The sequence below is a fragment of the Pseudonaja textilis genome, chromosome 15, assembly GCF_049901715.1.
Source record: "Pseudonaja textilis isolate UNSWEBS1 chromosome 15, rPseTex1.2, whole genome shotgun sequence".
In the NCBI taxonomy this organism is placed as follows: Eukaryota; Metazoa; Chordata; class Lepidosauria; order Squamata; family Elapidae; genus Pseudonaja; species Pseudonaja textilis.
This window is the reverse complement of record NC_142004.1, coordinates 11,459,160-11,480,219: the sequence shown is the minus strand read 5'-3', so window position 1 is coordinate 11,480,219 and position 21,060 is coordinate 11,459,160. Positions and strand designations below refer to the sequence as shown.

The window sequence follows — 21,060 nt, the reverse complement described above, 5'->3', positions numbered from 1 at the left end:
AGGCGCGCTGTCGCGACCGCGTCGGCGCCTGCGCAGTAGCGCCCAACGCGCTGAGGGACCGGAGGAGGAGCACCGCGCCCGCCCGGTCTCCCTCCGAGGAAGGAGGCAGCTGCGCTTCAGGTAAGGCCGGGGCGGCGGCCCATCCCCAGGAGATCCTGCCCGCCGCGCCGCTCGTCCTCTGGCACGCTCGGCCTTTGGGGCCCGCAGAGCTCGGCGCGCGGGGCAGGTGGGCCCGGCCGGTCGGCCGGCGACGGAGCTGCTCCGGGAGGGCCGCGCGGCGGGCGGACGCGGCCCTGGCGGCGTTGGCCGTTTGCCCGCAGAGGGGCTGCTTCCCGGGCGGGGGAGGCGCGCCTGTGGGGCCCGGAGGGAGGGGAGGCCTTGAAGGCTCCCGCCGAGGGAAGGGCAGTTGGGGGCGGGGGGCTTCCCCACCTGGGTCTCTGAGACAGGGGTCTCCACCATGGCCACTTTCAACCTGGCGGACTTCAACTCCCAGAATTCCCCAGCCAGCTGGGCTATGCCGGAGCTTTGCTGGGGGATTCTGGGAGTTGAAGTCCGCCAGGCTTAAAAAGGGGCCACGGTTGGGGACTCCTGCCCTAAGGTGTGTGTGTGTGTCCCGCAACTCCCAGAATTCCCCAGCCTGCGTCGCTTGGGATCCTGGGAGTTGCAGTCCGCCCGTCTCGGAAGTGGCCCAGGTTGGGCAGCCCACCTGAGCTCTGAGCAGGAGAGGCAGGCAGGTTGGCCATCAATCTCGGGTGATGAACTGAGTCTGATAAACAGCCTGGAGCTCTTGGGGGCGGGGGGAATTTGTCCCCCCTGCCTGTGCTCAGCTCTGCTCAATGCCAACCCTAAGCAACAGAATTTCATTTTAATGGATACCCGGTTAGTGTACATTCAAAGAGACAATAAAGTTAGTCTAAGTCTAGCCTTTTAAGGTTGGGGAGGGGGGGGCATAGGTTGATGCACTTTTGGGCTAGATGCTTTAATAGAGAAAATGCCTGGTAGAGGGAACAGTGACTTTGACCTGAATGTTTTAGAATAGTATATTTGTGCTTTATGTCTTTCCCTCTTGCGTTATTGTGTTATTGACTGTCCTTTACTCTCATGACTGTGTCCCTTTGGCTTGGCCTGTTCCTCTTTGGTTTAAATCCTCTCGTGGGCAATTAATCAGTAAAAGTCCCAGATTCCTGGAGTGTGATGGGGATGCTGCTCCATGACAAACTCATTAATCATTTAAGGAAGAGAATTGGGACTTGACATAGTTTAAGTCACTAGAGATCTTTGTACCCGTAATTCAAACAGGGAGTCTGAATTGTGCTGGGCATCTGGAGTCTGGTGTATGAGATTTGGGTACTGTAATGAGATTAAAGCAGCAGGACTAATTGGGTTAGAACAGATGCAGTCTGTGGCAGATCTGCCTCTTAAGTAAAGGTCAGAACGAAATCTGAAATCCCTGTAAAATACAGGATGAAACCAGTATTCAGGTGGAAGCCAATGACTTCAAGTTGTTTGTTTGCTGGCCTCTTAAAAAAAAAGATATGCTAAAGCTGTTGCTCAAACCTTTGATTTAAATGTGATTGGGCAAATTAACATAATTCTTAGCAAGAACTGGGTTTATTCAGAATATGGCGTGCTTGTGTCTGTCCAGCTAAATAGGTCTTATTGCAAGCAGGACCACAACAAAATGTTGCAGCTTATTCCTTCCCAAACTACAACTAGCTAGTATTGCAACCTCTTTCTCCTTCCCTACTTTCTGTAGTAGTCGTGCATGCCTGGTCTTCATTGAGTTGTCTGGCAACAGCCCACTTCTCTTCTTCCCCACCCCTTTTTTTGTAAAATAAAATAAATTTTATTTTTTGCAAGTCCCCTGTTTGTGAGTGGTGCTCTTTGGAGTATATAAAGATTGACATAGTGCACAGTTTACTGTTAGGGAGTAAGTGTAACTGGTTTTGAGTGTATTCTTAGATTTAAAATAATCTTGTAGTGGAAAAGTTAACACTGTTCTGAGCTTGGAATGAAGCACCTTTCACTCCAGAGCTTTGTTCCAAGCTCTGGACAAAATTCAGTGTGCTCCTTCCATGTTGTTTCAAGTATTCTGATATCCTGAAATTAAAATTCCAGTAAGCCATGCAGAATTTGTGGATACATTTATCATTAGAATAGTAGGCATGGGCATGGCAATTGGTTGGAGCTATTTGAGAAGGAATGGAGTAATTTGAATATTATTTATTATCACTTATTTAAATGTGTTATAGCCCGGCTATTCCGGAAAATTCTGGATAGTTTACAAAAGAGGGGAACTGGAGCATATCAACAAATTGTAGATACGTGGTCCCTTGTATAAGTACGTTCTATGCATTGAAGAGCTTTATATACCATGAAGAGCTTTGTAGGTGACAGTCAGCATCGCCCAGAAACCAACTGTCAATCAGTACACCTTGTGTAGCATCAGTGACACATAGGCTTACCTAGCCTAAAATTCTTGCCACTGCTGGTGCTACTGCATTTTGAATCAACTGTTTGGTCTTCAAAGGCAGCCTCCAAGGGTAGAGGGCATTATGCAGTGGTCGTCCAATTACGAGGTGATCAGGGCACGAGTGACAATTCTGAAGGGTCTCCCAGTCAAGGAAGGAACACACTGGATGAACCCCCAAATCGTGAATTGTCCCCATCCAAGATTAACAATGAAACCTCATTGACCCAGGGGGCCAAAAGCTGCATGCATTCAGGATTGACCCAAAGTCTGTTCCATTCCATCAAACCTGAACAGTTTCCAGACACTGGACTGATACTTTGACAGCTTCACTCTACATGGGGCTGCCCTTGAAGACCCACCAGTTGATTCAAAATGCAGTCATACCCGCAGTAGCAAGCATCCTTTGCTGCATATGCCTTTGGGTTAGATATAAGCAACCTTGTACTGATGATACCAAACCGATGGATGGCTTGACCGGTGGTTTCGTGTAAAGGTTAAGCAGGAGAAGGGAGAGTGTCAAGCTCTGAGTCATCCCACAAGTGGGATGGTCACAGGCATGATCCCTTCTTCCCTCCCTTAGCATAGTTGGGGGTGATCACTGAAGAACCAGCGTAGCATGGTGCCTCTAGCTTATGCAGAAGAAATACGCATGGTCGCTGATGCTGCTGAGAAGTCAAGGAGCAGAAGGACGGATGGGTGCATCACCCCCACCTTTGCTCCACCAAGATGGACAAGCGGAACACTTGGTTAATAAAGTCAGAGTGGGACATCATGTGACCATGCCACTTAGTGAGACCAATTCCAGTAGTCCCAGTTGCCATTGTTAAGAGGGGACCACACAGGTCATTAAGCAAGAACCTCGCATGACTAGGACTTCCGACTTCCTCTTGACCTCCCCACTGACTTTGCTTGTAGGAAGCTGCCAAAGGAGGCCACCAATTGTGGTCACGTGACCATGGGGATGCTGTGATGGCTGGAATGCTGAGGACCTGTTGTATCTACTGCTCATTCAGCACCCTCATAAGTACGAACAGTCGCTGAACAAATAGACGTTAACTGAGAAACCCCTCAGTTACTATGCGTGCCATCCAGTCGAAGAGCAAACGATGTACAGGATGATACATGATTCATGTGATTAAAAGATCGTTGTGAGGGTAACCAAAACCGAGTTGCAGCTTGATGGTCCCCAGAGTACCCATTGGTTTACATTTTACAGGGTTTACTAGAATTAATCTCGTAGAACGGCCGTTGCCAGGAAAGAGATGATTAACAAGAAGCAGATTGAGCTTTGCATTATCACAACATCTTATCTCTCAAAAGAGCATGATAAGGGCGTGGCTCTGAATAATCAGAGTTTGTGTATTTAAATGAATGTTTATGTGTAAGCGTAGTAAGTGTACGGAAGCGTTTTTTCTTGGCCTGAAAGCTATCTCCAAGCCATTTTTATATCCTTGTGAGTGCAGAGAAGAGCATGGTCAGCCAAGGTTCTGGTTGGGGCCATTTTATTAGGAAAGAACAGGGTGGATCCTGGGCAAGTTCATCTCCAAGGAAGATTGAGCCTTCGTAGGTGGAGTGAGGGTTGGCATCAGGCCCGTGAAGTTTATGTTCCTTCTTTTTCTACCATGTATGGGTTCTGTTCCTTCCACATTGTAAAAATGGCCGTCCTAGAGCTTAAGTCCTGACCAAACCATGATTGCAGGTCAAAGCTTGGAGGTAATTTGAAGAGTCAGGACTTTCTTCACCCTCTATTGCAAAAGTGGCTCTATAGAAACAGCAGGTCTGTGGTCTTCTCCCCCCCCCACCCCCAAAATAATAACAAAATTAGCCTGAACATGAACAGGTGCTCATAGCACCTTAATATTTCTCTGAGACTTCTCAGTAGGGTTACTTAGAGAAGTAGTTGTCTGGTCTAGGGAGAAACAATGTTCCAACAAACCCTTGAGGTTCTAACTCAGGAAGGAAACTTTTCCAGTAGGTTGGAAATGCAGCAAAGACCCCCCAGGGCAGATTCTGCAGAATAGATGTTAGGGAGCTCCAACCTTGCTCACAATCTGTAACAGGAAGGCAGCCTTCCATATAAACTGAAGCTGCTCAGCGGTTAGTGGAAGGAATTGTAATAATCTGGCAGGAGGACAGCTACAGTTTGAGTCACTGCAGCCAAATTAGCAACTGTCAAAACAACTTTAAAGTTAACATTCTGTCACACAGTGCCACAAATTACAAGACTAAATAGTTTATTACAGCAAAAATCTTGTGGGATTAATAACGGTATACAGAAAAGTATGTAGGGTATTTTAATTATGTCAATTATACTGATGCAGCTTTTGCCCCAACAAGCTTGTTTGAAAACTAATTATCTTTGTTCTATTTCATTTCTACATGAAAAACTTGCTTCTCATTTTTCCTTGAAAAATGAATATGAAATTGCAAATACAGGGAAATGAGAGAAACTTTGGTGCCTTGGCCTAGTCCATAAACTGTAGGCTCAAAAAAAGTTCTACAGATTTCAGAAAGGAAGTGTTAAAGCCAATGTAACTTGTACTGATTTTCTGATTACTAAATCTTCTCATTTATATTTTCAATTAAGGGCCTCAATGCTACTGCTCCAAATGTATAAACATTTTTGGAGTGATGAGAATCAGAGTGAAGTATGAATAAAGATTTCAGATCTGTTGGCCAACAGTTGCTTAGCATCCAAGTAACAAATTGTAGGGCAAAAGCTCTGCTGAATTTGGGAAAAGCAGAAAGAAGAAACAGTGGGTTTATACTGCTATGGGTATAAGAGGAAACACTTCCATCACACTTACAGAGTGCAAACCATTTTTAGTGCAATTTCAGTCTGCATGTAGTAAAGATACTTATGAAGTAAAATGATGTCAGTGTTTGAAAGGCTTCTGCTGGGTTTGGGCTGAGCTGAGCAGGGTCCAGGGAGACCAAAGGTATTACTGTAGGATTTATCGTCTGGGCAAAAAGTACAAGGCATGGAGGGGCTATTTTCAGGTATGTGAATAGTTATTATATATAAACAACAGTACCCTCACTTTTTGAAAATCTGTTTTCTCTCTGCAGATTGTTAGTAAATGTATATCAAGCAGGCAGCCAAGAATGAAGAAAGCAAGCCGGAATATTAGTTCGGTGCCCAAAGTGCCTGGCATAACTAAGATGCAAACAGTAGAGAAAGCTAAAACAGAGACCAGTTCCACCACGTCTGCAGTAACGAAACTTCCAAAAGCAGGAACAGCAGCCTCCTTCCTGAAGGTATCGGCACAGTAGATCTTTTGAAATACAAGGGGAGTCGGGGATATCAACAGAGGGCCCTGGCACGAGCAGCAGAGAAAATGCTGCAAATATCTGTGCATATCGACAGCCTTTTTATTGTTGCCTCCTGTACGTGGCGTTATATGTTCTCTACAGATAACAGGTTTCCTAACTGCAGAGAAATACAGACACAGAGGAAGCAGAACCTGCACTGTTTATGAAGTCTTGCAGATAGAAATAATTTTGCCCTCTTCGGTGATGCTATTGCAAAGTTGTGTTGGATCCAATTAATATTTCTAGATTTTCACCCTGTTCACATAACACACTTATTTGAGTCTGGCACTTTTCTTAGGTATAGCAGCTAGTCCTGAAGTTCCAACCAGTCATTCAGCAACTGTTCAAAGTTATGATGGCATTCAATAAGTGGCTTTTACAATTGGTCCTTTAGGTTCTGGCTGTGGCAGCAGTCCTGGGGCGGGGGAAGGGCCATTTGGGTACTTAGCAACCAGCTTGCGCCTGCAATGGTTGCAGCATCCCAGGGTCACATGCAGTCATCACAAATTGCAGCTTTTCCTGATGCTTCTTGCAAGCAATGCCAGTGAGGAACCAGCAGGGAGGATCGCAAGTCACTTCCTCTGCTTTGTCTTCCGAGGAGCCCCAGTGCATCGCAAGTAGTGCCTGGAGCCACTCGGGACCCTCACCCACATTCCCTAGGCCCCATTTGCAGCACCCCCCCGTACAGCAATCGTGCACCCCACTGCGCTCCTGATCTGAGGGTTATAAAAAGATTAAAAACATAGCAGTTAAAACTAATAGCCCATGATGGCCAATAGTGCAATGCTACCATAAAATCACATCCACAAGGTAACTCTAAACTCCTGACCCAAATGCCTGGGAAGCAAGCCAGATTCTCAGTGCCTTGCAAAAGGCTGAGTCGGGGCTACCTGTATCTGTAGGGGATGCTGTTCCCTAAGGCAGGTGCTGCCACAGAGAAAACTTGATTTCTCTGTCCAACAAGATGGTGTATTTCAAGTGGAGGGGACCTGAACTACGCCCCCACTGCTTGCCCCATTCAGCGCCACAACTGGTGGGACAAGCAGAAATCATGGGAGAAAGACAGTCCGACTCTAGAAAGGAAATAATGGTCTTGGCAGAGAGTGACGTTCTATTACCAAGGCAATAAACAGATAAACATAAACACAAGGTAGAGATTTATGAAAGCAGCCTTCTATTCCCGATTCATATGACGGTAGAAGGGAGGAGGGGAAGTATATTCAGACTTGCAAGATTTTGTGACTGCAAATTTTTGAATAAAAGTGGTTAGGGTTGGGCTTGTCTGTTTCCTGATCCAGTCTACATTGTAGGGCCGATACATCTGCAAATAGTCTGACTCTAGGCCACTTGGATGACACCTGGAAGCTTCTGGGAGCCAGTGCAGCTTGCAGAATAGGGGTGTTAGATGGGTCTAGCAAGAGGTACAGAAAACTACCTGCGCTGCTGCGTTCCGGACCAGTAGCAGCTTCCAAATGATCTTCAAGGGCAGCCCCATGTTGAGGTCATTGCAGTAATCCAATTGGGAGGTGACTGTGGCATGAGCTTCATGGGCCAGAAAATGGCACATTCGGTGCATCGGCCAAGCTGTGCAAAGGCACCTCCAGCCACGGCTGCCCCTCGCAGGAACCGGGAGGACCTTCTGACTGGGGAAATGTACCCCCAGGCAGAGCCAGAGGTGGGAAATCTCCCACGGGGGGCGGGGACGGGACTTCAAACCACCGCTGCTGCTGGCCAGAGTGGAGCCAAAGCTAATTTCATATCCCGCCCCTCACAGCCTGGGCCTTGGCAATGTTGCTTGGTCAGCCAGGAAAGGTACAACCGGGTATCAAATAGGATGTCAGGGTTCCAAATAACATTCCCATAGCAAACAGAACTCTGGTGGATTCCTCAAAGAATGATTTTATTAGATATGTCACATTGGCACAGGCTGGTGAAATCCGGCTCTGACTATTCCTAATTAAAAGTAAAAGTTTTTCACTTTCTCAAGCAGTCACATGGTCCAATCAGGATACTGTCCCGTTGCTAGGTGACTCCAGTCCCCTCCTTCCAAGCACCTGCAGGAATGTCCTTGGTTCCCAAGAGGAAGTATTTCGTTTTGACCACAACACCCCAACTATCTCTTATTTCCCCTCCCTGTCCCTTTTCTCCAGGGTGTCAGCGCTGAAGTCTCAAAATGGCCTCAGTCAGGCCAGCTTCTGGGTTGACATAGGAATGGTAATAGCAGAATTGGAAGGGACCTTAGAGGTCTTCCAGTCCAACCCCCTGTTCAAGGAGGAAAACGTATCTCATTTCAAAGTAAATGTGGTGAAGTAGTGCCCCAAAACACCCCCCGCACGTGGGCTTCAAGCGTGACCCCTCCTTGCCACCAGCACTGACTGGAACCAACCCTGAAAAAAGTTGATGAGGTGGGTACAGGGCTCCTAAGGAAGGCTGGACAGATGCCACGATCAGTGATACTGAATGAGATCAAGGAGGACCAGGGTGGACGCCCTGTCTCTATCCTGAGCCTGCCCGAGGTTACCCACTGCAACCAGTGCCGTTCCAGTATTGTCACTGGGCTGGTTCCTGACTGAAAAGAAGGCATATAATCTCTCGCTTTCAGGGACCTTTGGACCTGTCAACCAACCACCTTCTCTAAAAGGGGAAGGTTGAAGAGGGTACAGAAAGGTCCAGCAATGGGCTTCAAGGCAGATGGGAGCATCCCCTCCCAGGAGACCTTGACCAACCAGGAGGAGCAGGGAACTGAAATACGGGTGGTTGAACTCACAGCCCCAAGAGCCCCGTTCAGTGCTCAGACCAACATCTGGCCTGGTAGGCTTGAACCCTTCCCGATAACTGGGCCAGGCTGTGCCTCAGGCAGTTGCAGAAGACCGGTCCAGTCAGATTCCAACTCTGAGCAACTTACCCAGCTGGTGGCGAGAAGAGTTCTCAGCACAGCCCTGCAGGTATGCATCCCTGGGGCCTCTCCTCGCCCAGGAGGGACCGAGCTGCTCTGGCCACTGCTTCACCTTTGCATGACAGGCATAGATGTCACGCCACCCAGGATTTGGTGTGCCTTATTTGTTGAATGGGGCTGCCAGCACTCAGGAATTCAGGCCTGCCTCTGTTTGAGTGATCATTAAAAATTCATGCATAGTAATTATAAGTCTGTGTTAGCAAATAATAACTAGGGTTTGAAGGCTTACGGTTTATTTACATGCCACTCGGTCTATTAAGAATGATGTGGGTTAATTAAAAGGATGGCATTACAATTCACATGCCTGTCATAGTTATTTGCTTACATTGTTCCCTGCCAAACTGACAAGTTTTAAGGAGGCTACCCTGACTTGGGAAAATAAGGGAAGTAAAAGAATACCGTAGAAGCAGAGGTGATTTGAATAAGCTGCTTCACTGGGTAGAAAATAACTTTGTTTTCGCCCATTCAGTTTTTTCTCAACAAAAACTCTCTTTGCTTTACACTGGCGGAACCTGTTCAGCTAGTTATGGGACTGTTCATTTTCTGATGCATGGCAGTTTGTGGGCACTGCAAAAGGAAATCATTACATCCATCTAAGGAAGGAGCTTAATATTTCTTCTATGTTTAGAGCAGCTCAGCAATAAAATCAGTGCAAGCTTTCCGAGTTTTGAGTGCAGGTAGTCCTTGAATTATGACCATATGTTTAGCAAACATTCGAAGTTCCAGAGGCGCTAAAGAAATGGTGGGTAGAACCCGTCCTTGGCGTTCCAGCTGTCCCAGCATCCCTGCGGCCGCCTGATCACAATCTGGGCTCGCACTTATGACCGGTTGCAGCGGCCCACGATCATGTGATGGGCATTTGTGACTTCCAGGGCTGACTTCCACAGAAGGCCAATGGGGAAGCCGGCAGGGAGTCCCTGGGGGACGCCTCCGCCCCCCCAGCCACTCCCCCAGCCCCAGTCCTCCTCCCTCCCCCTCCTGGCGTCGGCCTCCCTGCCCACCTGCTTGAGAGCCGCTGCGTTGGTTGTGGGAAGCAAGCAGGAAGCGGCCTAGTGGGATTGCCGTCACTAAGTGATGCAGTTGGGCTTAATTTCAATTGCTTAGCGATTGAATTCTGTCGCAAGTCGAGGACTGCCTATATATGTTTTCAAATTAGTTTTTTCAGTATTATGCCCGGTATGTAATTACGTTTTTAAAAAAGGTATCTTTTTTTAAAAAATTTCCAGTATTGTATATCATAGTCCTTTCCCCTTCCCCTCCTCCGCCCTCTTCCCTTCTTCTCTGGATATGCCAGAGTTTGGTTTGTTCTCAATTTCAAAATGATTTTGTTCGGCCTGTTTTTATCCTTTTTTGAAGTTTTGTCGTTTCCAATAAATTAATGGTTTAACTGTATTTAGTTCTTTCAGTGCTGTTTTTATGAATCTCTTAGTGATGATTTAAACATAGCTTTTACCCAAGTGCTGTGATCAGGTTAAATGCAGAGTTATGAATCTGGTGGTCTTAACATATATATATCCTGGTTGTACAGTTTTTAACTGTTATTTGTTTTAATTTGTTTTACATTGTTATTTGTATATGTCTTTAGGTGTTGTTCAGTTGTATGTTGTGGAAGACCACCTTATTTCGTTGTTCTCACGTTTCTGAGTACAATGACAATAAATTTATCTATCTATCATCTATTATGGCCTTTTTTCTGATTTGCAGCATGCCCAGCTAGGATCCCTATAAGCTTTACGACACGTCTCCCAAATAGTTGTCTCTGACATCCCTGGAGTTGTCTCTGACTTTTTTAAAAACAATCTGCATTTCTGCTGTGGGCTCCCTTGAAGTCCTCCAGCCGCTCTATCGTGACCTCACCCTCTGAAGGTGGGAGGAACTTCTCCCCGGCTGCATTTGGATGCCAAGAGGATGACCTGTGCTGGTCACCATTTTCGGGGTGGATTTTTGCAGTCTGAATCATGAAGCTCTTTCTACGACTTGACCTATTTAGTTCCTTAAGAGACTGTTCTTACCTACGCAGCATGCATGCAATTAACCTACTTAACTTTAAAAAAAAAAACTTTAAAAAAACAGATGTAGGGATGCAGAGGGTGAGAAGGAATGTTTAATCTGGGAAGGTCTGTTATAGATGAGAGTGGACCCTCCGTAAAAAGGAGGGGAAATTTCTTCCGTTGTGTTGCGGGGATATTTTTATTTTATTTTTTTCAAGTCATCAGCCATCCCTGTGCCTTTCTGCAATAGATAAATGGAAATGTTCTCACCTGATCATAGCAAAAAAACAGACAAAAGATTTTCATAACCACTTTATGCACATAAAAAGACAAAATCTAAAAAATTGCTAGCAGCTATAGATGCATTTTTTTAAATATGTGGGCTGGAAACAATGTTAAATCTTCTGTGAAACCTCTTTTCATTCTGACAATTTTTGTCCTAAATTCAAATGCAGATGCCAAAATATTCTTTTTTTTTTATACTTTGTCTTACTAGTCACTCTGAGAGAGAAATGCCCTTATTCAAAGGCACAAACACTCCACAGAAATAAGAACGGCCTGGCATTGGGAAGGCCAGTTATGAAGGCATTTTTGGCCATACGTGATGGCACCTTGGTAGCTGAGGATGCCTCCAAGACTTCCTGTACAAATAGTCCTTCATTTATGACCACAATAACCCCCAAATTTCCGTTGCTAAGCGAGAGAGGTGTTAAGTGAGCCTTGCCCCATTTTACAACCATTTTTGCTATAATTGTTAAGTGAATCATGCAGTCATGAAGCGAATCTGGCTTCCCCCATTGACTTTGTTTTCAGAAGCAGGCTGGGAAGGCTACAAATAGTCATGTGACCCCAGGATAGGGCAGCTGTCATCAATACATGCTAGTTGCCAAGCATCCAAATTTTGATCATGTGACCATGGGAGATAGCAATAGCCATAGCCCTTAGACTTGTATACTGCTTCACGGCCTTCTCTACGGGGTTTACAGAGCCAGCATTTTGCCCCCAACGATCTGAGTCCTCATTTTACCCACCTCAGAAGGAGGGAAGGTTGAGTCAACCTTAAGCCTGGTGAGATTTGAACTGCCAAATTGCAAGCAGCCGGCAGTCAGCAGAAGTAGCCTGCAATACTGCACTCTCACCACTGCGCCACCCAGGTGGCCAGGATCGTGTGAAAACTGGTCATATGTCACTTTTTCCAGTGCTGCTGTAACAGTCACTAAACGAATCTTTAAGTCGAGGACTACCTGTAGAGGGGTGAAATTCTGCTCAGTTGAACCTCTGAGGCATTGAAAAGTGTGCCATTCTTTCCCTTCAGGGAAGAGGATTCCACTGTGTTTTATATGCAGGAATGCTGGTTTAAAATGCTGGTTTAAAATGATCATTGTATTTTAATTCCAAATCTTCTACATTTATTTTCATGTATCATATGCCACCCATTAGACATGTGACTCTTGGCATGCCTGCCTGTAGCTGAGCCTCGGACCAGGCACGCTTAGCACTTAACGCTTTATCCCTGTCCTGCAGACAAAGAGCAGCGACGATCTTCTAGCTGGAATGGCCGGAGGGGTGAACGTCAGCAACGGTGTCAAGGGGGGCAAGAAGAACGTTTCTACCTCGACAGCCCCGTCTGCTGCGGGGAGCACCGTCGTGAATCCCGTGGAGAGCAAATCAAAGCCCACCGCAGGTACAGGTGCAAAGGTCTTTTTCTTAAGGCCACTGGGGCTTATCTAGCAAGGGACGTTGGCTGCCCGGTGCTATCCCAAAGGCGCTTTTTTTTTTTTTTTTCAAGAGGCAGCTGGACTTTCTGGTTTTTCTTCGAAGATGTTTCGCTTCTCGTCCAAGAAGCTTCTTCAGCTCTGACTGGATGGTGGGGAATGGAAGGGTTTATACTCCTTGCAGACAGCTGGACATTTGTACCCTTTTAGCCAGTTGTTAGGGCCACCTGGAGATTTATCAGTGTCATCAGGGTCTCCTGAATGGTGCAAATGGGTGTGGCGCCTTCTTGGAACTGCTGAAAGGACTGAGTTGTGGACTGAAGATAGATGACGTCCTATCCCTCCCCCTCTGTTGAGGGAGGGGCTGTTCAATTTGGACAGAGATGGCCTCTTTGACCCCTCTTTCACACCAGCGGTCCTCTCTGTCCCAAATCTGGACTTTGCTGTCTTCAAAAGAGCGGCCTGTCTTTTAAATGAAGCTGGACTGCTGAATCTAGTCCCAATGTGTTTGTTCTCCTGTGTTGTGCCATGCGCTTATAAAGTGGTTGTTTTGTTTCCCCAGTGTACAGATCTGCACATGGCTCACTGCATTGTACTGCAGGTACCACGTTGCTCAGTTTATGCGTGGGTGCTTTATCTTTGGGGTGGACAAGCCTCAGTGTAATTCTCGGGTTTGAAGTGTGCGTGTCTGTTACGTTGGCTGAAGATCCTCCTGAGCTTTCCCAATGTGCCTGCAACGTACAGGACGACAACGTTGCTTCGTTTATTGTTCTCTTCGTTACCTGTTATGGGGGGGCTCCTGAAGAGTCTTTTTTGAGATTTGATGAAGGCCCACTTGAGATAGCCACACATTCTGAGGGCTTCCTTGACGTGTTTTCGTTCTTTCTCTTCCCCATCTTTGCTTAGTAGGCAGGCCTTCAGCTCGATGGTGTAGGCTTCTGATGACTCCCATTTTGTGCTCCGGTGGGTGGTGAGAATCAAAATGTAAACATTGATCCGGGTGGGTGGGTTTTCTGTAAACGTCAGTGTTAAGGCTCCCGTCTTTCTTAATGTGTACTGCACAGTCCAGGAAGTCTAGACTATTTTCTTTAACATCTTCCCGTGTGAATTTGATGTATCTGTCCACAGAGTTGATAGGTTTGGTGAGGGCTTCCAATTCCTGTGTTTTGACCTTGGCCCAAGTGTCGCCCAGATACCTATACCAGTGAGGGGGTGGATTCCCGTGAAGGAGTCTAAGGCTTTGGTTTCTACCTCTTCTATGTTTGACCCCCGATGACACAGATAAAAGTGACTCTGATGACACAGATAAATCTCCAGGTGGCCTCAGCGACCCTCTCAAAGGATGCAAATGACCAGCTGTCTACAAGGAGTATAAATCCTTCCATTCCCCACCATCCAGTCAGAGCTGAAGAAGCTTCTTGATGAGAAGCCAAACCTCTTCAAAGACAAACTAGAAAGTCCAGTTGCCTCTTGGAAAAAGAACCTTTGGGATAAACCACAACTAAGAATCTCCATAGACACGGCACGGTGCTAATTCTCATTAACAGCTAGCGGTGCCCAGTTGACCTTCTCTGGCCTCAGAACCAAAGCAGGCAGGGGAGACCACCATGTCATTTCAGTTTGACTAGATTGACACGTTTTTTTTTTAAATGTGAAAAGTCAGTCGCCAATCATGCCATTATTCCTGAGAAATCTACACGGCTGGGTCTCAATGAAGGGAGTTCAGCTCGGCTTGAAGGGGGCTTGTTCATACGTCACAGCCCTACTAGTGTATATGACATGAATTCGTATTCAGTTACCCAGCCTCGTGAACGGATTACCTGCTTGTGCATTTGTTTTATTTTAAAATTAAGTTTATTGTTGGCTACAACTGAACATGATATGTAAATTAGCAAACAGATTACTACTTACTTTCCATGCCAGAGCTACAAAATTATTTTGAATTCTGGTTTTGGTTTGGAGGAGGAGAAGTAAACAATAGTGCTTGTGAAAGGAAGATCTTGGTACAGATCATCAGTGCAACTGGAAAAATGAAGAGCCCCATTTGATCATCTGGATATGAAACTCAGAGACTTATCAGGGACCTACTATGTTGTTGTTCCCCCTATTTGTAGTATATATAGCTACTCAGCATTAACTTTTATGCCTTAATGTGGTATGATTATTTTTATTTTGTACGTTGCTACGCACAATTGTTTCCAATCATTAACTTTTAAGTATGTGCATTAGAGTTTATAGGCACATATTCCTGAAAAAAATACTTTACCTTTTTCAGAATTGTGTCTTTACTTACCAATTTTCTACTTTTTTTTAAACCACACAGGTATGAATTCTTCAGCGAAGCGTAGCACTTCATCTGGAAATAAGGAATCCAGCTCTTCTCGGGAAAGAATTCGTGACCGTTCGCGACCAACTCAAAGCAAAAAACTGCCCCTGACTGGTCAGACGAGCAGCGATGTCCTCCTTGCGAAACGTTCCCGCAGCCGTGCCAGCCAGGATTCCGATGTTCGCATGAGCAAGTCGAAGTCAGACAACCAGATCAGTGATAAATCTGTTCTAGAGGCGAAAGTGAAGGATCTCTTGATGCTAGCCAAAACGAAAGACGTGGAGATCCTCCACCTAAGGAACGAACTAAGGGAGATGCGTGCTCAGCTGGGCCTTCACGAAGACCCATTTGAGGGTGATGACAAGTCCGAGGATAAAGAAGCAATTGTGATCCACCAGCCGACGGATGTGGAATCCACGCTGCTGCATTTGCAAGAGCAGAACTCTGCCATACGGGAGGAGTTGAATCAGCTGAAGAATGAAAACCGGATGCTAAAAGATAGATTAAACGCCTTGGGTTTCTCTCTAGAGCAAAGGTTGGATAATTCCGAAAAGCTGTTTGGCTACCAATCTCTGAGCCCGGAAATGACAACCGGCAGCCACAGCGATGGTGGAGGAACCGTTACTTCTTCGGTAGAAGGTTCCGCTCCTGGTTCCATGGAAGACCTCCTGAGCCAGGACGAGAATACCTTGATGGACAATCAGCACAGTAACTCCATGGACAACCTAGACAGTGAGTGCAGCGAAGTGTATCAGCCGCTCACGTCCAGTGACGATGCTCTGGATGCTCCCTCGTCCTCAGAGTCGGAAGGATTGCCGAGCATGGAGACCTCAAGAAAAGGGAGCAGCGGCAACGCCAGCGAAGTGTCCGTGGCTTGCTTGACGGAACGGATTCACCAGATGGAAGAGAATCAGCACAGCACAGCGGAAGAACTCCAAGCAACGCTCCAGGAACTTGCAGATTTGCAGCAAATCACGCAGGAGTTGAACAGCGAGAACGAAAGGCTTGGAGAGGAAAAGGTGATCCTCATGGAATCTTTGTGTCAGCAAAGCGACAAGTTGGAACACTTCAGCCGACAAATCGAGTACTTCCGCTCTCTTTTAGACGAGCATCATATATCCTACGTTATTGATGAAGACATGAAAAGTGGACGCTACATGGAGCTCGAGCAACGTTTTATGGACCTGGCGGAGAATGCCCGCTTCGAAAGGGAGCAGCTTCTGGGTGTCCAGCAGCACCTGAGCAACACTTTGAAGATGGCCGAACAAGACAATAAGGAAGCCCAAGAGATGATAGGGGCGTTGAAGGAACGGAATCACCACATGGAGCGAATTCTTGACTCGGAGCAGAAGAGCAAGGCCGCTCTGGCGGCCACCTTGGACGAGTACAAGGCTACCGTCTCCAGTGACCAAATTGAGATGAACCGGTTAAAAGCGCAGCTGGAACACGAGAGGCAGAAAGTCGCTGAGCTCTATTCCATACACAAATCGGGGGATAAGTCAGACATCCAGGACTTGCTAGAGAGCGTCCGGCTTGACAAAGAGAAAGCAGAGACATTAGCCGGCAACTTACAGGAAGAGCTTGCTCGGACACGTAACGATGCCAATCGTCTCCAGGATGCCATCGCAAAGGTAAAGGTCTGAAAGTGTAACTGAATAGGAAGGCTTTCCCGGGTGTGTTGAAAGTGGGAGGCAGACAAATCACTTGGAAGCTTCTGGGAGCCACACGCACGGCTTCCGGGACCTGTCCTTTGGTTCTCCCTTAAGTGCCTAGAGCCTGAGCTGCTCAGCCCCCGGACAGACCCTACTCCAGACCCACTCTGTCCTTCAAGGTTAGGGCCTCCCTTTCCCTCAGAAGAATAAAGGTAGTAGTGCCGTCCTTACATTTCAGCTGTGAGCAGGTATACACACATAGATGTGTCCAGTGGTGATGAGAGGGTTTTCAGTATCCCGGATAAAAATTGGAACTAACCCTAGTTGAGTTTTCCACATCAGGGAGCGTACATGATTGGTATGTCTTAGGCAGCAGTCTTCGACATTGATAGGAAGCTAGTAACTCTTCACAGATTCAGTTATTTGCAATATCTAGCATGGCAGCATAAAGGGAGACTTCAGCCGAGATGGCATTCTCCAGCATTCGATACAAATCTAATCCTGGATGCCAGGGTTGAAAATCTGTTTGGAAGAAGCAATTACAGTCTGGTCATTTGTCTTAAACTAGATAGAAGATGAGTATCGAGCTTTCCGAGAAGAAGCCAAAAAGCAAATTGAGGATCTGAACGTGACCTTAGAGAAAATACGCGCAGATTTGGAGGAAAAGGAAACAGAAAGGAGTGACATGAAAGAAACCATATTTGAACTGGAGGACGAAGTGGAGCAGCATCGAGCGGTGAAACTCCACGACAACCTCATCATCACTGACTTGGAGAGTAAGTAGCCTCTTCTCGGCTTTCCCTGGGACTTTTGCAGTTGCTTTTCCCTTGGGGGGGGGGGCGGGGAGAAGGGTCAGGTTCTTACAACAATTAAATCACTGCAAGAACATTTAAGAAAACGAATTCTTCCTTTCCTTAATGTCCTTGCAGCGCTTTAAATGTTAGCATTGTTATTTTCTAGTGGGAAAATAGATGTCCCCGGTTTGACTAGGATGCCTGAATTTGAATTAGTTCGATTGTGACAAGGCGACATTTTCACCAACAGCTTTCTCTAAAGAAAAAGGGTTACTAGAGAGATGGTTGCTGGTCTGGATTGGGAGGGCAGATCCATCTGCCCTATTCTTTGGCCGGATCTCTCCTTGGTCCAGATGAGATGGATTGTGGGAATTGTAGTTGTACAAATTGTAATTAATTTTTATTGCCTTTTTGGTTGATTTCATGTGACTTTATCCATGCTTTAATCATTACATTTGTCCTGTAAAAATTATATTATCAACACTGTACTGTAAAATTGTAATTTAACAAAAAAAAAAAAGAATGCATAAAATAATTAACTCACAGTGTTGTGAACTGGAAGGAAAATTGGAGGTTATAGATTATCCAATCCAACTACCAGGGTAGGAATCCTTTAAATCACCCTTTCAAAGAGAGCAAAATGGCTGCCATTTGAAAACTTCGGGCGGAGGGGGGGTAGCATAAGGCCAAGAAGGGGGCTTTGGAAGAGGATCTCTCTCAATAGTTTGCTGCAACTTGATACAGAACTATTTACAAACAACTTTGCTTTTTTCCCTTTTTCTTAAAAAAAAACCCTGTTTTTTACAATACAGTGAGAATATAAAAGCAAGATGTATATAACCTACTTAAATTATCTAGGAGACTTCAAATAAATGCAGATCTTCTGAATGTCATATCTTCTAACCCATCCTGCTTTAAATATCGGTGTCATCAGAATGGGAGAGAGAGAGAGAGATCAAATCTGCAGATACATTAGATTTCATTTGTGAAAGGAATGTATCATAGACGCAAATAAAATAGAGATAGCACGGATGTTTATGAAATCAAAATGTTATAAATGTGGGGATTATTAACCTGCGCTTCGAATAGATGTAATACTCTGCTTCTTTTTGAAATATTAAAATAGAGTAAGGGAACGGATTTGAAAACAAATTTTAAGCAGCCTAAAGTTTTATTGACACGGGCCTCAATTATTTTAGTATGGCACTGTAGAAAATATTGTCTTGGGAGAGCTTTAGAGTTAAGATTAGAGGTTTAGAATTTACTTGGGGCAGCAGGATATGGAATGCAGGTAATTTGGGACAAAATGGATTATAAGCTTTTCAGTGGGAGGGGATGTGGGAAGCGAAGGGTAAAATCGGGACATTTGATGTGGGTCAAAATGATAATTGGGGTTAGGGATGTAGAAGAGGGTGAGGGTGAAGGAAGATGGTGTAGAAGGGATGCCAGGCATTTCAGAGAAGCCATTTGGACACTAAAGGAGCTCAGGAACCCTGGGCACTCGGTCCTCAACGAGGCATCACGAGAGCTGGGCTTCAGGCGATTAGTTGAAGGACGACCTACGGCATGTGAGCTGCGGAGACAGCACGGCCAGCAAGCCTCCTTAGAATCTGCCAGGGAGCGTTGGGCATTGTTGTCCTGAGTGCTAGAAAAGTGGAAGGGAGAGAGAGTGTGGCTTTGAGCTTGCAGGGTCCAGCCTGAAATGAAACTGAGAGGCAGGGATGGATGGCCCAGAGGCTGGATAAGAAGACTACGGAGTGCTGATCAGTGGTCTGGAGAGAGGTGGGTAGTCTTGGCTTGGCTGGGAAGAATATGACCGACGCTCCCTGGGTTGTGCTCTCCAGGGGGTGCTGGAGAGGGTTGATGAGGGCACCCCCTGAGATGAAGGAAGGGGCCAGGAGGGGAGATCTGGTAGGGTTGGTGGGCACTTCCCAGCCTGAGATATTTGAGGGAGATCGGAGAGAAACTTTAGTTTGATAGGCAGGCAAGGCAAGAAGGGTGGTTGGAAGGAATGCTTATTGTGTATGTAATTAACCAGCCTATCCTGGGGAAGTGACCACCCAAGGTGGCTAACGCTGGTGCAATGAATGCAGCGCCTGAAACTTAAGAGGGCGGGTCCGGTTCTCTCGGGGTTGTGTCAGCCTTGTGTGGGTGTCCAAACAACGAACACACCCAGATGAACTAATCCTACTTGATGGTAAGCTTACATTAACAGAACCCCACAAGTTCCCATTCCTCTCTTTTTAGTCTCTGGGAAAGTAGGGAGGGTCCCTCCTAAAACGCTTCCCCATCTGTGGATTGAGCTACCTCTTATCAGGGCTGCAGGGCTTCCTCTTGTCTCCCGAAGCTGACCCACAGACTATTACAGGGAGGGGGGCTGAACTGAAACCATGATGGGCTGGGGAAGATATGGCGGCAGGTGCGGGGTGGGCCATTCGCACTTCCTAAGCCGGCTGTCCTGGACCACCCAAACCCCCACAGAACGAAGGACCTTCCTGCCAGTTGTTGTCTCTTGGCCTGGCCTCCTCTAGAAGCTGAGAGATCTGAACACGGGGCGATGCTCCGGGTGGGAAGGTCTCTCCGCCACAGGGTGACCTCTCTCCAGAGGTCATTGCCCCGATTGCCAGGAAGCTTCAGGGCCCCATTCCAAATCCCCTCGTGATCCGGACAGCCTTGTACAGCAGAGCGCTAGGTCCTCTCCCACAGGGTTGTTTAAACCTGACCAATGTTTCACTGACACCCAGCTGGCTTGTTTTCCAAACGGGAGTCAGCCAAGCTAACCTAAGAAGGGCAGGATGCAGCCTGCCTCTGCAGCAGAGGTCCCCAAACTTGGCAACCTTAAGGCTCGTGGACTTCAACTCCCAGAATTCCTCAGCCAGCATAGTTGAAATTCACAAGTCTTAAAGTTGCCAGGTTTGGGGACCCCTGCTCTACAGAGCCGTGCAGGTTAGAATATGCATGGGATTGCACGGAGCAGCAGGCGAGGTGTTTACTGAGATACTTAAGGCAGAACAAGTAATTAACGGAGAACAGTAGCTTCCGTTTAGAGAGCTACTATTCAACGGTCCTTGGTTCCCAGGACACTGCCCACAGTACCCAGCATCTTCTGTTTCCTCGACATTCACCCTCCAGGCCACTTGAGGCTGGGCTGAAGGTTGCTTGTTTCTCAAGTCCCTGGGGAAGGTAGCGAGGGCAGGAGTGGTCCAAGCAGCATCCGGTATCAGGCAGCCCCCTGCCAGAGCTGCACCTGCCCATGCATTGAGAAGATCTTGGGGAGGCTTGTGAAGAGCCCTGCCTGAAGTGGGGGGACGGGACGTGGATGAGGTGACAGACCTCCTCCCTCATGTCCCCCCAGGTTTAGAATTGCCTCCCGCCCACATCCACGCCCCATTTTTAGCAGGCTTGAAAGACGGTTTCGTTCCAGTGGGCCTTCAGTTTTTAGATTTAGTGGTACCCATCTTGGGCAGGACAGACACGTTATTTGATTCGTTAGTCCTTTTATTCTTACAACTTGATGCGGTTATTTTTGCTTTTTGATCATGTTTGTTATATTCTACCCATTACTTTCTGTTTTGAGGGATCTTTAAAAAATGGCATTACATAAATCTTATTTATTCCCACCCCACCCCACCCCCAATACTTCCAAACTCAGCATGCATTCTTAATGCGTAAAATTAAAGATCAACTTTACCTAAACCAGTCATTAAAATTATTTGTGTTAGGGAAAATTGCAGCTTAAAATATGCATTCAGAAAGAAAAAGCTGCATATAAGTAGAAAAGCATATCTTAAACTTTGGACGGAGAATGCAGGTTCATACTCTTACAGCTTTTCAAGTGAAA

The 21,060-nt window shown here is 46.5% G+C and overlaps 1 protein-coding gene across 4 annotated transcripts in view; it reads left to right on the top strand.

Moving 5' to 3' along the window:
- Nucleotides 1-26: 26 nt before the first annotated feature.
- SPECC1L (sperm antigen with calponin homology and coiled-coil domains 1 like) overlaps nucleotides 27-21,060 on the top strand; it is a 46,342-nt gene continuing 25,308 nt past the window's right edge. For all 4 annotated transcript variants that reach the window (XM_087913528.1, XM_026717059.2, XM_087913527.1 and 1 more), the window contains exons 1-5: nucleotides 27-120; nucleotides 5,543-5,731; nucleotides 12,257-12,416; nucleotides 14,771-16,404; nucleotides 16,994-17,201. In XM_087913528.1, coding sequence (XP_087769654.1) covers nucleotides 5,579-5,731; nucleotides 12,257-12,416; nucleotides 14,771-16,404; nucleotides 16,994-17,201 — 2,155 coding nt within the window. In that variant the 5' untranslated portion in view covers nucleotides 27-120; nucleotides 5,543-5,578. The remainder of the gene's footprint in view (nucleotides 121-5,542; nucleotides 5,732-12,256; nucleotides 12,417-14,770; nucleotides 16,405-16,993; nucleotides 17,202-21,060) is intronic.